Source organism: Anoplopoma fimbria, chromosome 11 (assembly GCF_027596085.1).
Source record: "Anoplopoma fimbria isolate UVic2021 breed Golden Eagle Sablefish chromosome 11, Afim_UVic_2022, whole genome shotgun sequence".
Classification (NCBI taxonomy): domain Eukaryota; kingdom Metazoa; phylum Chordata; class Actinopteri; order Perciformes; family Anoplopomatidae; genus Anoplopoma; species Anoplopoma fimbria.
Window position 1 is genome coordinate 8,763,398 of NC_072459.1, and position 16,105 is coordinate 8,779,502.

Genomic DNA, 16,105 nt, shown 5'->3' on the forward strand with positions numbered 1-16,105 from the left:
TAAAATATGCGGTCAATTTATCAAGATAGAGCCTGTTTGAAAACAGCGCCGACGTTTGTCGGAGATGAGAGGACCAGAGAGGAGACCGGGCGGTGGTGCTCATGCAGCCCGCTGACAGCAGCCTGATCTCGGCTAGGCTCCTCCAGATGTGCCGCTGGCTCCGGTGTCTCTGTGGTTGTGGTTGCAGATGTAACACAAAACATATACATATTAATATTTTTATATTTTCTAAATGAAAACGAAAAAAGGCAGGGTTGTGTTTTATATCATATTTCGTTTTATTGTCAATATATTTATTTGTATTCTTATTTTTTATTTTATTCTATTTTTATTTTATTGTATAATATGTGTATTTATTATCTGTTTCTGTGTAGTTGAGCTGCTGCAACACCCGAATTTCAATCAATAAAGGAATATAATAATAATAATAATAAATATGACTGAAGATAACCGGAGTAGGCGGGACCGACGAGCTGAGTTGGTGACGTCGTGACGTTGGTGACGTCATCAAGTTCGCTGCTGTTCCAATTGCAAAATGACCGTACTGCGTCCTCCCGTCCTCGGGAGTTTGTACTCCCGAGTCGAACTATCCAAGTATGAACTTGCAAGTTTGCAAGTCCATACTTGACCGTACTTGGTATTGAGAAATGTATATTTTTTCTCCTCTTATAGTCTCACTGGGTATTTTTTGTCCCAATGATGTGATTGTTCCTTCCTGAAAAGACCCAAAAACAAATCCGTTCTGCTAACAAGTATTTATGTGTGTATATAAAGGCCTGATTCATTCGTGAAGGTGGAGTCGGTTCAGTCCAGAAAATGCACCTTTAGAGTTTAGATTTCTGTGCAGAGCCTTGAACATACAAAATCATAATTTATTTGCACCATCATGTTCTCTGAATATCTAGAACGTCTTCATCTACAAAACCAGTTTGACAGCGGACGGTTACTGGTTGAATTATCGCCTGAGGCCTTGTTTTGTCTGAGGGCACCGAGGAGGCAGATTCAGTTGCTTTTTTGTCTGAGGGCACCATGAAAAGAGGGAGGAATTAATACAGATTCAGTGTGCTTTTAAATAAATCAAGTTTCATTGACACACATGTACACAGCACACACAGGGGTTGACAACACAGTCACAAAAAGTATCTGCGTTAACTATGCTCTACAGCAGTATGGTGCCTTGCTCAAGGGCACCTCGGTATAGTGCCCAGGAGGCCAACTGGCACCTGCAGAGAACCAGCACATCTCCAGTACTTGGTTCATTTATGGGATTTGAACCAGTGACCTCATCGTTTGCCAGGCCAAGTCCCAACAGACTGAGCTACTAACGCCACTGATCAATTCTCTGATCTACATAAAAATCAATCAGCAGATATTTAGATTATTGATTATTCAGTTTCAGTAATTTTTCTGACTGAAACTGAATAATGGACTGTTTGAAAATGCCGACTCAGGCTCTAAGAACTTCTGGGAAATAATTGCTGGTTGCAGCTTTAATTCACTTACTAGAACATGATGTTTATAAACCTGTTTGTGGCTCTGTGTGCAACCGTCACTGTGAGCCACCTTCTTCATCAGTCAGCCTGAGTCATTACCTGCTCACCTTGTCAGTCATCTCACCTGTAATCTCTTTCCAGGTATCATCATTAGAACTCGTGCAGAGGTGTAGATTTCAACATTCGATCAAGATCAACAATCATAGCTGAGGAAATAAACAGTGTGTGAGCTAGTTTTTTCTGTTTTCTGTTCATATTCTTTGATTTGTGTGTCTCAGTGTTTGTGGATTAGAATGAACACACAAAGGCCTCTGAATACCTGTGAGGTGAACGTTTCCTGCTCTTCTACTCTGGAATGCTTTTCTATCATTTATCGTAAATCGTCTCACCGGTTTATCTGGTTTAAAGTAATGCCCTGGTGCTTTTTCAGAAATGACTCTGCATTTCTGCTCACCTGCACACATACCTGTCATCACCTGTGTTGGGCACTGAATGTCTACAGGCTCTAACTGGCCGTCCAGTTTGCCTACACAAAACAAATAACAAAAAGTCAAATAAACCATTGACGAGAAGTAAACCCATGAAAACTCCCCTCAACCATTTGTCCATTATCGTTTGAGTATCTGCTTCCAAAGAGAACCCAACGGCTGCATGTCTTGAGAAACAGGGCCTATAAAAGGTGATTTATCTTTTTATGTTATTGACGTTTCAACAGAACTTTAATGTTAAAGTGAAAGTAGGTTGAATCAAACCAGGTCCGAGGCCTTCTTCCTACCTCCCTACTTCCTTCCACCTTGGTCGGACCACATCCATCTTCAGACAGACAGACAGAAGTTCCTGCTCCATGTCACATCTCCTGCACGGACGGCAGATGCAACCAAAACCAGATTTTAAATGATTTTTAACTGGATATTACATGAAAGTTACTATATGATTTTACCTAATTAAACTGTCAATGTTTAGGTCTGTTTGGTGGGTTTGACTACTTAGTGGCTTGTGTTTACATTTTTTTTCTTTATCTTTTTAATTACAAGTTTAGCTAATTCTTTCACCAATTATAAAAACTATTCATGCATTTCTCCACAATTTAGTTAACTAGCATTTCTATCTAGTTTTTTAAAATCTCGTGCTCTTACGCTTGAATGAAATGTATTATTATTATTATTATTATTATTATTATTATTATTATTATTATTATTATTATTATTATCATCATCATTATTATAATAATAATAATGTGTTCAGGTGTATCAGCTGACTGCATATGTGGATATATTCTTAATCATAAATCATTATTTATTTATTTTACAAATTATTCATGTTACTCTACAATATCTTTAAGTACCTCCTAGTAACTACCACCTGTGGTACAAGTACACCTGCGGTACAAGTACACCTGCGGTACAAGTACACCTGTGGTACAAGGTCACCTGTGGTACAGGTTCACCTGTGGTATAAGTACACCTGTGGTACAAGTACACCTGTGGTACAAGGTCACCTGTGGTACAGGTTCACCTGTGGTACAAGGTCACCTGTACAGGTACCAGTACACCTGTGGTACAGGTACACCTGTGGTGGTACACCTGTGGTACAGGTGGTACAAGGTCACCTGTGGTACAGGTTCACCTGTGGTACAAGTACACCTGTGGTACAGGTACACCTGTGGTACAGGTACCTTGTTGGTAATCACAGCTCTTTGAAACGGATATAACAGTCACACTTTAAGAACATTTAGTTGTTTTTTGAATAGAGGACTTTGACTTGTAATTGAGTATTTTAACATAGTATTATAATATTATATACTGAGTACTTCTTCCAGCACACCTACAGTTTGTCTGAAGCTCAGACTAAACCAAATGATCATGAACAATAGAACATGGAAAGTCCCACTGACATATTTACTCTTTACATCGTGGTTAAAAATAAACCCTTGAGCCGTCACCACGGAACAAGCATTAAATCTCAGAATAAACCGTGACGTTTGTCCTTTAAGGTGTTGGCAGATTTTTGTTTTTTTTCCAAAACAATCGATATCTGATGAAACTGAAATGGCTGGATTCTTCCTGAGCGTCTGGTGCAGTTTGTCTGCTCAGCTGTCAGAGGAGATGGATGGAGGTCAAAGGCCAGTCAGCTCCGTGCCTATTTCCTTCACCATGAAACAAGATGGAAGAACATTAAAGAGTTTGACTTGATGTTTGAGTGTTTCATCTCAGTTGTAATCAATTAAATTACATTTATTTTGTATAGCCCAAAATCACAAATTACAAATTTGCCTGAGAGGGCTTTACAATCTGTGCACATGCGACATCCTCTGTCCTTAGACCCTTACATCCTGTCCTTAGACCCTCACATCCTCTGTCCTTAGACCCTCACATCCTCTGTCCTTAGACCCTCACATCCTCTGTCCTTAGACCCTCACATCCTGTCCTTAGACCCTTACATCCTGTCCTTAGACCCTCACATCCTGTCCTTAGACCCTCACATCCTCTGTCCTTAGACCCTCACATCCTCTGTCCTTAGACCCTCACACCGGCACAGGAAAAACTCCCCTTTAACAGGGAGAAAAAAGGAAGAAACCTAAAAGATAAGATAAGATAAGATAATCCTTTATTAGTCCTGCAGCGGGGAAATTTACATCTACTATGGGAGAGCGACAGAGGAGGGATCCTTCTCCCAGGATGGACAGAAGTCAATAGATGTCATGTGTACAGAATGAACAACATAACACACATTCAATGTATATGACATAAATTATTCATATAAAAAGAGTAGTAAGCAGAGTAACGAAGGAAAAAATTAAGACTACTTATAATAATAATAAAATGTATTTGCTTTTTCTTGCTTTAAGTTTTTATGATCTTTTAATTGCAATTGTACTTTTTTCTTACCTTCTTATATTTAATATGTTTCATTTCTCCGGTAAAGCACTTTAAATCACCTTTCTGTCTAAAAGGTGCTCTATAAATAAACTTCCCGTATCAGATAAATGTAAAAAATGTAAAAGTACAACACCTTCCTGTAAAATGACGTACAGGTAAAGTAGAAATATAAATTGTCATGAGACGTGAAGTTCAACGTGAGCGTTACCTGTGAACAGGTGAGGTGTGGGCGTGTCTTCGGACAGGTTTGTGTATGGAGGAGGAAGAGGAAGGTTATTTATGCCGCAGCAGACCTGATGAAATTAACTTTCAATCATGGCTCTCTACAAAGTGATCGCGGTGGCGGCTCTGATGACTCTGCTGGCGCGAGGTAAGCGACCTGAACAAAACCAATCACGTTAGAGACCCTGGGAAGTAAAACTACTTTAATTAACGAACAGGGGTAAAAGAATCACCCCTGCTAATACTGCATTTAAAATTTTACTTATTAATTACTTTACTTACTAATTGTACTGAGCAAAAAAAAAAAAAAAAGTACCCAGTACTTTACCCTGCAAGTAAATTAATGGAAATATGAATAATTTAAAGTATACAATTATTAAATCTAGGAGAGAAGAAAAATAATAAGTAAGGGAAGTTGTTTCCAGGATCTCTAAAACGTCTTCAGATAAATGTAGTGAAATAAAACAGTACAATATTTATCTGAGATGCTGCAGAGAAAAAGAGAAATACTCAAACCTTAAGCCTTTTGGATCTTTCTGGAGCTTCATGAGCTCACTAATCCAGATTCTTCAGCACTGAAGTCTCATCTGATCCTGGTTTTATAAATGTGTCTGGAGGTTATGAAGTGATAACAGCTCATTTTAATTTATTCAGAGATCACTGATTGTTTCCTGTCAGTGTTTGTCAGAATTTAAACTCAGATTCTCAGAGAGTAAAACAGCTTCACTCAGATGTTTTTAAATGATTTATTCAGGACTTTGTGACGTTACAAATGAAAAAAAAAAACATTCTATTTTTTTCAACTTCATCCAATTTTCTTTGAGCTCTGCTTTAAAAATCCAAGTAAACTCTATATGTACTGTATTTTTTGTTTGTTGCAATTTCTTTTTTAAGTTATAATGTGATCATAATTAAACGTATGTGGAGCTTTTGATCACATGAATCGAGTCCACATCCCACCTGTGATTTATGAGAAGTGATCCTGATGAAGCAGATAAAAAATGTACTGTTTGCTCTTTCAACTACAGAAAATAATGAAATACATTTTAACTTGTTTTAAGTTTCTCCACTGCTGAGATTAAGTGTGCAGAAAGCCTCATGTACTGGATTTGACGATTAAAGACAAAAAACACTAAAAAAAAACACGCTCAATCCATGTTTTTAAAATAACGGGGACATTTCGCATAATTTAAGGAAGAATTGGTGTTAATGTGAGGTTATTTTAAGGACTCTCTGTTTCTGTTATCAGTTAACCTTAAAGATTCCCTAACGCTCCTATTCTTTCAGTAGTTTATCAGTTTGTTGTGATTAATAAGCGCTTTAAGAGTTTTTTGTCAGCTTGTAAATTAAAGGATATTTGTGGTTTTACCTTCAGCAGTTTAATGGAGATTCTATTCAGAGGTATGTTTGCAGATAACAGGAGCTTTAACCTTTTTAAGGGGATGTCTGTCGCTGTAGAAAAACAGCGACAGTTATCACTGTTTGAGGGTTTCAGGTAAACAATAAGCCACACCTTGTTAAGTCCCCGACTGCAGAATGTTCACTGAAGAAAAGAAGAATATCTGGTGGCTGAACAGTTTGTCATCCATCACAGCAACTTCTTCATGCTGTTTGTGTACAATATGAGGAGCCTGATGTCATTTAGTCCGGCACAAACTCATTATAGCATTTGATCAGTTGATCATTGATCAGCTCCACTGGAGATATGTAGTTTTTCTTAATCCCCTCAGAACCAGAATGTCTTCTGAAAAACAAACTGGTTTACTTTAAAGGAGAACTCCAGGGAGATTAAGTGACGCGTTCACTTACTGTTGTACATTCTGACTTGTGTTGCATTTGAACGGCGATGCGTTAACTTACTATTGGTTTTTGCATCTGAACCATTATGCGTTCACTATCTGTTGGTTGTGCATTTGAACGGCGATAGCGTGCACTAACTGTTGCATGTGCAAATTAACTGTGATGCGTTCACTGGCTGTTGTACGTACTGACATGCATGCAAGTCATCCTGGTTGGTCTTTCAGTCTTAGCAGAACTCTTTGTTGATGGTAAACTTGATGTTTTAAACCTCATTGATCCCCAGCTCCTCCAGTCCATTTCCACATGTCCTCCCCTAAACTGCTCTCGTAGTCTGTTCCTGCTGTCTGTCAATGTTAGTTATTTCTGAAGCATGCTGGCGTCTGTCATCAGTGTGTGAATGGGTGTCAATGGGTGAATTATGACATGTAGTGTAAAAGCGCTCTGATTGGTCAGAAGACTAGAAAAGAACAATACAAAAATCAGTGGAGTGACCCTTTAACGTCTGCTCCTGTAATGACTTTAAAGCATCATCAGATACTGAAACACTAACATCAGTGTACTAATACAACACAAATACAACTGTAGTAATAAGACTAGCAGCAGTAACATTAGTGTACTAATACAACACAAATACAACTGTAGTAACAAGACTAGCAGCACTAACATCAGTGTACTAATACAACACAAATACAACTGTAGTAATAAGACTAGCAGCAGTAACATTAGTGTACTAATACAACACAAATACAACTGTAGTAACAAGACTAGCAGCACTAACATCAGTGTACTAATACAACACAAATACAACTGTAGTAACAAGACTAGCAGCACTAACATCAGTGTACTAATACAACACAAATACAACTGTAGTAACAAGACTAGCAGCACTAACATTCAATTAGATTCAGTTTATTTTGTATAGCCCAGAATCACAAATTACAAATTTGCCTCAGAGGGCTTTACAATCTGTACACATGCGACATCCTCTGTCCTTCCCTTACATCGGCACAGGAAAAACTCCCCTAAAAACCCCCTTTAACAGGGAGAAAAAAGGAAGAAACCTATGTGAGAACGACAGAGGAGGGATCCTTCTCCCAGGATGGACAGAATGCCACAGATGTCATGTGTACAGAATGAACAACATAACAGAGATACAACACATTCAATGTATATGACATAAATGATTCATATAATAAGACTACTTATAATAACAGCAGCAATTATTATAGTAGAATTATAATTATGAAAATAGGGATAGTAATGTGATTAATAATAATAATTGAAGTAGCAGTGGGTGTCAGTCGGCTCACAGCAGGAGGCACGGTCCAGGTACCACAACGATTCATCGCCTGCGAGGCGAGAAAGCACAAGAACTCAGGGGAAGAAGCAAAATCAGTAATGTGCATAAATAGGAGATTAATACATAAAGAGGGAGTGAGAGAGGAGGAGAGAGGAGCTCAGTGTATCCTAGGTAGTCCCCCAGCTGTCTAGGCATATAGCAGCATATCTAGGGGCTGGGCCAAGGCGAACCTGAGCCAGCCCTAACTATAAGCGCTATCAAAAAGGAAGGTCTTAAGCCTGCTCTTAAAAGTGGTGAGTGTGTCTGCCCCCCGGACTGAAACTGGAACCTGGTTCCACAGAAGAGGAGCCTGATAACTGAAGGCTCTGGCTCCCATCCTACTTTTATATACTCTAGGAACCACAAGTAACCCTGCATTGATTGAGCGCAGCTTTCTAGTTGGGTAATATGGAACTATAAGTTCCTTAAGATAAGACGGTGCCTGACCAGTTAGAGCTTTGTAGGTAAGTAAAATAATTTTAATTCTATTCTTGATTTAACAGTGAGCCAGTGCAGAGAAGCTAATACTGGAGTAATATGATCTCTTTTCTTAGTTTTTGTTAGAACACGTGCTGCAGCATTCTGGATCAACTGTAAAGATCTAAGAGACCTATTAGAGCAGCCTGATAATAAGGAGTTACAGTAATCTAGTCTAGAGGTAACAAATGCATGAACTAGTTTTTCTGCATCGCTTTGAGACAGGATTTGCCTGATTTTCGCAATGTTACGTAAATGAAAAAAGGCTGTCCTTGAGATCTGTTTTATATAAGAGTTAAAAGATTGATCCTGATCAAAGATAACTCCAAGGTTCTTAACGGTAGTGCTGGATGCTAGAGCAATGCCATCTAGAGAAACTATATCGTTAGATAATTGAATTCGAAGGTGATCTGGGCCTAGTAGGATAACTTCTGTTTTTTCGGAGTTTAACATTAAGAAGTTACAGGTCATCCAGGTTTTTATGTCCGTAAGACATGCTTGAAGTTTAGAGAACTGGTTAGTTTCGTCTGGCTTAATTGATAGATATAACTGGGTATCATCTGCATAACAATGAAAAATCAGTGGAGTGACCCTTTAACGTCTGCTCCTGTAATGACTTTAAAGCATCATCAGATACTGAAACACTAACATCAGTGTACTAATACAACACAAATACAACTGTAGTAATAAGACTAGCAGCAGTAACATCAGTGTACTAATACAACACAAATACAACTGTAGTAACAAGACTAGCAGCACTAACATCAGTGTACTAATACAACACAAATACAACTGTAGTAACAAGACTAGCAGCACTAACATCAGTGTACTAATACAACACAAATACAACTATAGTAATAAGACTAGCAGCAGTAACAGCAGTAGAATAAGTAGCAGTAGTAGTAGTAGTACTAGTTTAAAGTCAGGGTATTTTGAATTGTCATGTCTGGAGTGTGAAGGATTTAAACTGACAAGGGCCATTTCTGTCTCATTCTGGCATTTACACACTAAAACAGAAATGTGTCGCCCGTTTTTCCTGTCTGAGCTCAAAGAAAAGAAAAGCTGGACTCTGTGGGTCGACTTTAGAGCATGTTAACGAGGGGGGACGTAAAACGGGTTTGATGGGACACCAGTAGTTCAAAGAAGAAGACGCGTGTCAACACTCATCAATAACAAACATAAATTAAAGCCTGTCAGAGATCAGAGGGCCGTCCTCTCTTCATGCATTCTGTTAGTTCATGATTTAAACGCAGGTTTTGTTGACACGACAGGTGATGTCACATCATGTGATGTTTACTTTTCACTGAGGCATTTATTTGACAACACCTATGTTTAATTATTGTTTATTATCAATCATGAAATGTGAGAAGAAGACTGCAAGCTCCTTTTTCTGTATTTGAAAATGATTTGAAATGTAACGGATGATCACAACCCTCCTCCTCCTGTACAAATATCACCTGTCAATATATCAGGAATATATATATTAATACAGATTTGTTGTTAAAACAGTTTTTCTTTGTTTTCTATTTTTCAGAGTCTCACTCACAGCTAGCTGGTAAGTCACAGTTTTAAGCACGTTTTTCTTTTTTTTCTCTCCACCTGTCAACATAATGTTCGGCATTCTATTGTTTTGTTAAAAATGTCATTATTGTTAGTATTCGCTGGAATGAAACGTCTGGATTATAATGAAATGTTACTCAGGACTGGATTAGACCTGAGATCATCATCCTAAACAACAGCTAGAGTTCATAATCCCACAAAGGTGTCGCTCACTGTGTGTCTCTGCCGTCCTTCTGTCTCCAGTGTGTGGTCAGCCTCCGCTCAACACCCGGATCGTTGGGGGTGAGGTGGCCCCTGAGGGCAGCTGGCCCTGGCAGGCCAGTCTGCACAGATTTCGGAGTCACATCTGTGGAGGGTCGCTCATCAACAGTGAATGGGTGCTGACTGCTGCTCACTGCTTTGCTGGAAAGTAAGCACCTCCCCCAGAGCACATTCCTGTGTTTGTATACTTCCCCTGAAGGACTCTGCTTTAAAGCTCTGTTCTGGTTCTCCTCAGCCCCAGTACCAGCGACCTGATTGTGTATCTGGGTCGCCAGAGTCAGCAGATCTCCAACCCCAACGAGGTACATCGGACGGTGACACGGATCATCATCCACCCCAACTACAACTCCAGAACCAATGACAACGACATCTGCCTCCTGAAGCTCTCCTCCCCGGTGACTTTCACCAGCTACATCTCCCCCGTCTGCCTGGCCGCTCCGGACAGCAGCTTCTACAGCGGCACCGACTCCTGGGTCACCGGCTGGGGCAACATCAGAGAAGGAGGTGGGTCAGAGAAAGATTCAGAGGTAGCGTGACAGTAAAAACGGTGACTATTTTATATCACAAAAGATCATATTTTATTTTGGCTGGAGGAAATTAAAGTTCACTCATCTAACAAAGTGTCTTATCTTCATAAAACATTTGCAAAGCCATTAAATTGTTTAAATCCATCTGAGCGTTTGAATACCCAAACTACCAGACTATTTAGTCTGCCAGAAACAGATTTATTCCCGATACAAAGTATGTCAAATGCAGCACGCCAAAAATACCAGGAACTTCTACTAAATCCGGCCACATCTTGCAGTATGAAAGACAGCATGCTTTTTTTTTTTTTTTACTCTTCTGACCCACACTCTTCTGATATATGAGCAAGAGGGTGATGACCATCAACCATGATGAAGTACTGTGTCCCATCTGTATGCACACTGCTGGGAACATAAGTATTTTGTAACAGCTGTAGTAAAAGTAGTAAAAGTAAAAACAAAAAGCTTGATCAGCAGAAATAAAGTTTCCCTCCATGTGCTCGACCAGGACTCGCTGGTACCAATCTCAGCTGTAATTGGGCAAAGGCTGGTGTACCCAGGACTGGACAGGTCGCCAGTCTTTCACATCATTTGTCTGACATATAGAGACAAACAACCAGTCACACTCACATCCACATCCTATGGGAAATTTTAGAGTCATCAATTAACCTAAGCTGGATGTCTTTGGACTGTGGGAGGAAGCCGGAGAACCCGGAGAGAACCCACGCTGACACAGGGAGAACATGCAAACTCCACACAGAAGGCCGTGAATTGAACTCTGGCCCCTCTTGCTGTGAGGCAACAGTGCTAACCACTAGACCACTGTGCAGCCCCACTATCTGGAAATTAAGGATAAAGAAAGACTGTATATAAAAAGTGGACGAGGTCACTCATTGGTTTGTTGACTGTAGTTTTGAAGGCTGGAGTTCATCATTTTGGCCGAACTACAGACGCTGTATATGTCTCTTATAGAGACCTGTCAATCAGTGTGTAGCCCCGCCTAAAGCATACCCTGCTTTATGGTCTATTTGACTCTAAATGGACCATAATTTACTAAATGAACATCATGCTGTATTGAAGAAGACTTAAAACTAGAGGTTGAGACCAAAAAACTAATGTTTACAATGTTTACTGAGGGAATAAATCAAGAGAGAAGTAGAGTCATTTTCAGTAGAGAGAATGCAGCTTTAACACAATTCGGTATTGGCTTCACTTTTCAGAACTAAAGGTATCTCCTGAGGACTAAGAATAAACAAAGCATTGCTTTGTAGCGCTTCTAGTGGTCTACAGAGTCTACAGGGCAGTTTAAAAGTTACCACATGCGCTGTTTATTAAACTGTGTTTGTGTCTCTTTAGTGCGCCCACCGTTCCCACAAAACCTGATGGAGGTGGAGGTGCCCATTGTGGGGAACAGACAGTGTAACTGTGACTATGGAGTGGGTTCAATCACAGACAACATGATCTGTGCCGGGCTCCGTGCTGGAGGGAAGGACTCCTGTCAGGTGATCATCCTCACTCAGGTGTTTGTGTCCAATTTGACCTCCTGCAAAGGTTCCCTCTCCTGAATGTTTCTCTGCTTAAAGGGGGACTCGGGCGGTCCACTGGTGAGCAAGCAGGGCAGCCTCTGGATCCAGGAGGGCGTCGTGAGTTTTGGAATAGGTTGCGCCGAGCCTAAGTTGCCAGGAGTCTACGCCAGAGTGTCCCAGTACCAGATCTGGATCAACAGCCAGATCACCAGCAATCAGCCAGGCTACGTCACCTTCACGTCCACCGGCACCGACGGTGACCTCAGCGTCACCTGTGCCGGTGTGCCGGCTCTGCCAGCACCTTCAACCACCGTCCCTCCAACCACCACGGCTAAACGTGAGTCCAGACCGTGAACACTGATTTCAACTTTTAAATGAATAGCTTCAAAATGTAGTTAAAGAAAAAGTATTGATTGATCAGTAAAATGTTTTACTATTATATCTGGTGTGCCTGGATATTTACCTCTGAGATGTAGAGGAGTAAAAAGTACAATATTCACCTCTTAGATGTAGTACAGTAAAAAGTACAACAATATTCACCTCTGAGATGTAGTACAGTAAAATGTACAATATTTAACTCTTGGATGTAGTACAGTAAAAAGTACAATATTTACATATGAGATGTAGTACAGTAAAAAGTACAATATTTACCTCTGAGATGTAGTACAGTAAAAAGTACAATATTTACTTCTGAGATGTAGTACAGTAAAAGTACAACAATATTCACCTCTGAGATGTAGTACAGTAAAAAGTACTATATTTAACTCTGAGAGCGACCATGACGTCTGTCAGTAACGGTGGTTGTTCCTCCAGCGGTGGTCTGTGGCCGAGCCCCAATGAACTCACGTATTTTGGGGGGAAGCTCGGTGGCGACGGCTGGTGTGTGGCCGTGGATGGCGAGCCTGCAGAAGAACGGAGGTCATGTGTGTGGTGGGACTCTGGTGGCCGTGGACGCCGTGTTGAGCAACTCCAACTGCTTTTCCAGGTGAGACCGACACCTGGAGGGAGGTCATGGACGGTGTGGTCCGTTAAACGTAGAGGAAATGAAATGAACGGGATGCTTAAAACCAATCAGAGTTCATGTGTATTCCCCACAGCCCCCCCACGCCATCTGAATGGACCGTTGTGTTGGGTCGGTTGAAGCAGAACGGGTCCAACCCCTTTGAGGTGACGCTGAACGTGACAAACATCACCCTGAGCAACCTGACCGGGTCCAACGTCGCCCTGCTACAGCTGGAAACCCTCCCCATCCTGTCAGACTACATCCAGCCCATCTGCATGGACAACGGACGAACCTTCGCTGTGGGCTCCAAATGCTGGGCCGCGGGCTGGAGCTCCGGGCGAGGAGGAGGTGAGTCCAGAACCACGATCCGGATCTCTTCACCTCTCTGGATTCAATCAGTTAGTCCGGGTTCCTGCCATCTGGGACGTTGATTCAGATGTTTCATCTCTCACTGTTTCCTTGTTCTTACATCTTCAGAGGAGCAGGTTCTGCAGGAGTTCCAGACCTCGGTGGAAAATTGTGGAAACGCGTCGTCGTCCAGTGACAGCTTCTGCACCGGAGTCTTCACACTGGAGCAGGTGAGAAACCAAAGCTGGAGATGGTTATACTTTGTCTGTCTGAAGATAATTTCTCTGTATTTGATAGTGATAGCCAGGAAAGGGATGTAGAGAGAGATGCAGGTCCAGTACTCAAACTACCAGAGCATTAACTAAGCCAGGAAAAGATTTAGGCTGCAGTCAAAAAGTCCTTTTTGCTTATAAAGGTTCCTACAAGAGTAAAATAACCTGGAAGTATCTAAGTGGACGCCATGATAAGAGCTGCTTGAATTCTTTAAATACTAAGGAAAGGTGCTTCAATGCTTCCTTTCCTATCTCCTTTAACATAGGAAGCACTGATCCTTCCTTTACCAAATGAAATAAGATAATGCAGTCCCACAATTCCTTGCAGCAGCTGTAGTTTAATGGGGTCATGTTTTAGTTGCGCTTTTTGTAGTCGTCGATCATTCTTCATTGTAGTTTCATTGGCAGACCTATGTCAGTGACATCCGCCCACTCATCATAAATTAACATAGTTTAGTGAAAGTGGATTTGTGTTTCTCTTTTCCTAACTCCTTATGAACTCTCCTTCACATCTTTCCTTGACCTCATAATGATTTCCATCGAGGTCAAGGAAAAGTGGTTAGGAAAGGACATTAGGAGGTAACCTTTTCGTAGCCTTTATATGTCCCAATACATAGAATGCCACAAATACCAGGATGTTCTTATGTATCCTGTCACATTTTGCAGTATGCCAGCCAGGATGTTTTTCTGACCCACAATCCTTTGCACAGCAGATATATGAGCAAGAGGGTCAAAGTTCAAGGTGCCATGAAATGAGGAAGTAGTGTGTCCCAGTTGAATGCTCACTGAATGTAACAGCAGGTACTTTATAACGGCAACGGCGACCACTGGATTCTCGTGATGTCATGAAATCACGCGAGAAGTTAGGGATCACATATAAGAGGAAAACCCTTCTGGTTAATTAGCCATCTGCTCAGAGTTAGTTTGTCTAAGCCTAACCATATCTCCTAATGAGTTAGTTTGTCTAAGCCTAACCATATCTCCTTATGAGTTTGTTTGTCTAAGCCTAACCATATCTCCTAATGAGTTTGTTTCATCAAGACGTTTGTGGGTCCTTACATGTTATAAACTTTGAGGCACGGCTAGTCCCTGGTTCAATTCCCGGCTGACCAGACCGTTTGCTGAATGCCTCTTAACCCACGATTCCTGTCTCTCTCCTTTATCAAATAAAGACATAAAATTCCCCCCAAAATATTTAAATCAAACAATTAAAATTCAGTGAATATGCTTATTCACTTTCTTGCCTAGTGCTTGACGATTGATGCTACTCAAGGCCAGTTATCAATCTTCTCACCTAAACCTCAGTGAGGAAGTCTTATTTCTTTTTGTTCAAGGAATAAAACATTTTGACTGTAAAGCACATTTGGTGAAATTTTAAAAAAGAGAACATTTTCTGTAGTCTCATTGAAGATGCGACGGAATATCCTCTACAGAAGCGTTCATACTAAATGTTGAACATGTTGGTGATGCTGTGTGTGTGTGTGTGTGTGTGTGTGTGTGTGTGTGTGTGTGTGTGTGTGTGTGTGTGTGTGTGTGTGTGTGTGTGTGTGTGTGTGTGTGTGTGTGTGTTTTCAGGGTGACTCTGGCGGTCCGGTGATGTGTAAGCTGGACGGCTCCTGGTTCCAGGCGGTGGTGTTGTCGTCTGAAAACGCCACCAAACAAACACGAGCCCCAGTGATGGTTTCGGTGAAACTGAGCCGCTTCCAGAACTTTCTAGCTTCAACGGTGGGCTTCTTAGCGACCTCCACCAACGCGACCTCCACCAACGCGACCTCCACCAACGCGACCTCCACCAACGCGACCTCCACCACTAGCGGGGGCTCTCCAGCTCACTCCCCCTTCTTCCTCCTCTTCCTCCACCTCCTCGTCTTCTCCGTGTGTCTCCACCTCTTCATATAGAAACCTCCACCTTAATCTGTAAATAGTTGTTTACATGATGTGACAACACAAATGAATGCAAACGAGCTGGAGTTTGAGAGACAATTGATGGGAATAAGAATGGGAACGGAGCAGTGAAGCTGGCCGGGTTCTACCAGACATCCAGGGTTCTTTACACCAACGTCAGTGTTCGTGTTCTCCAGCAGACAACGACAAATCAGAAGCTGAAAAACGTTAGCCAAACTGCTTCCGGTGTGAAATGAAGAATTCCTCAAGCTGCACTATTAATATGAATCCTACAAGGTTTCTGAAGCTACATGGGCCATATTAACTGTTTTTATATTGTTATTTTTATTTTATCAGTACAATGATGGAATGTGTGAAATCTTTGTAGTATATCATTTTTACCTACTGATTATTATTTTGTCCATTTTCAGATCAGACTGACTGTTAAATGTTACCTTCAAGTGCCATCATTATGGATTAAATCATAATTTTCGAAGGACATAGTACTTCCCGATTA

At 41.0% G+C, this 16,105-nt stretch overlaps 1 protein-coding gene across 1 annotated transcript; it reads left to right on the top strand.

The window, feature by feature from the left end:
* Window positions 1-4,687: 4,687 nt before the first annotated feature.
* On the top strand, window positions 4,688-15,603 carry zgc:100868 (uncharacterized protein LOC554458 homolog). The gene is made up of 10 exons (XM_054607277.1): window positions 4,688-4,742; window positions 9,745-9,765; window positions 10,014-10,179; window positions 10,273-10,535; window positions 11,912-12,057; window positions 12,139-12,418; window positions 12,874-13,066; window positions 13,179-13,432; window positions 13,562-13,662; window positions 15,331-15,603. The coding sequence occupies exons 1-10, from the start codon at window positions 4,688-4,690 to the stop codon at window positions 15,601-15,603; spliced, it is 1,752 nt and encodes a 583-aa protein (XP_054463252.1).
* Window positions 15,604-16,105: the final 502 nt, after the last annotated feature.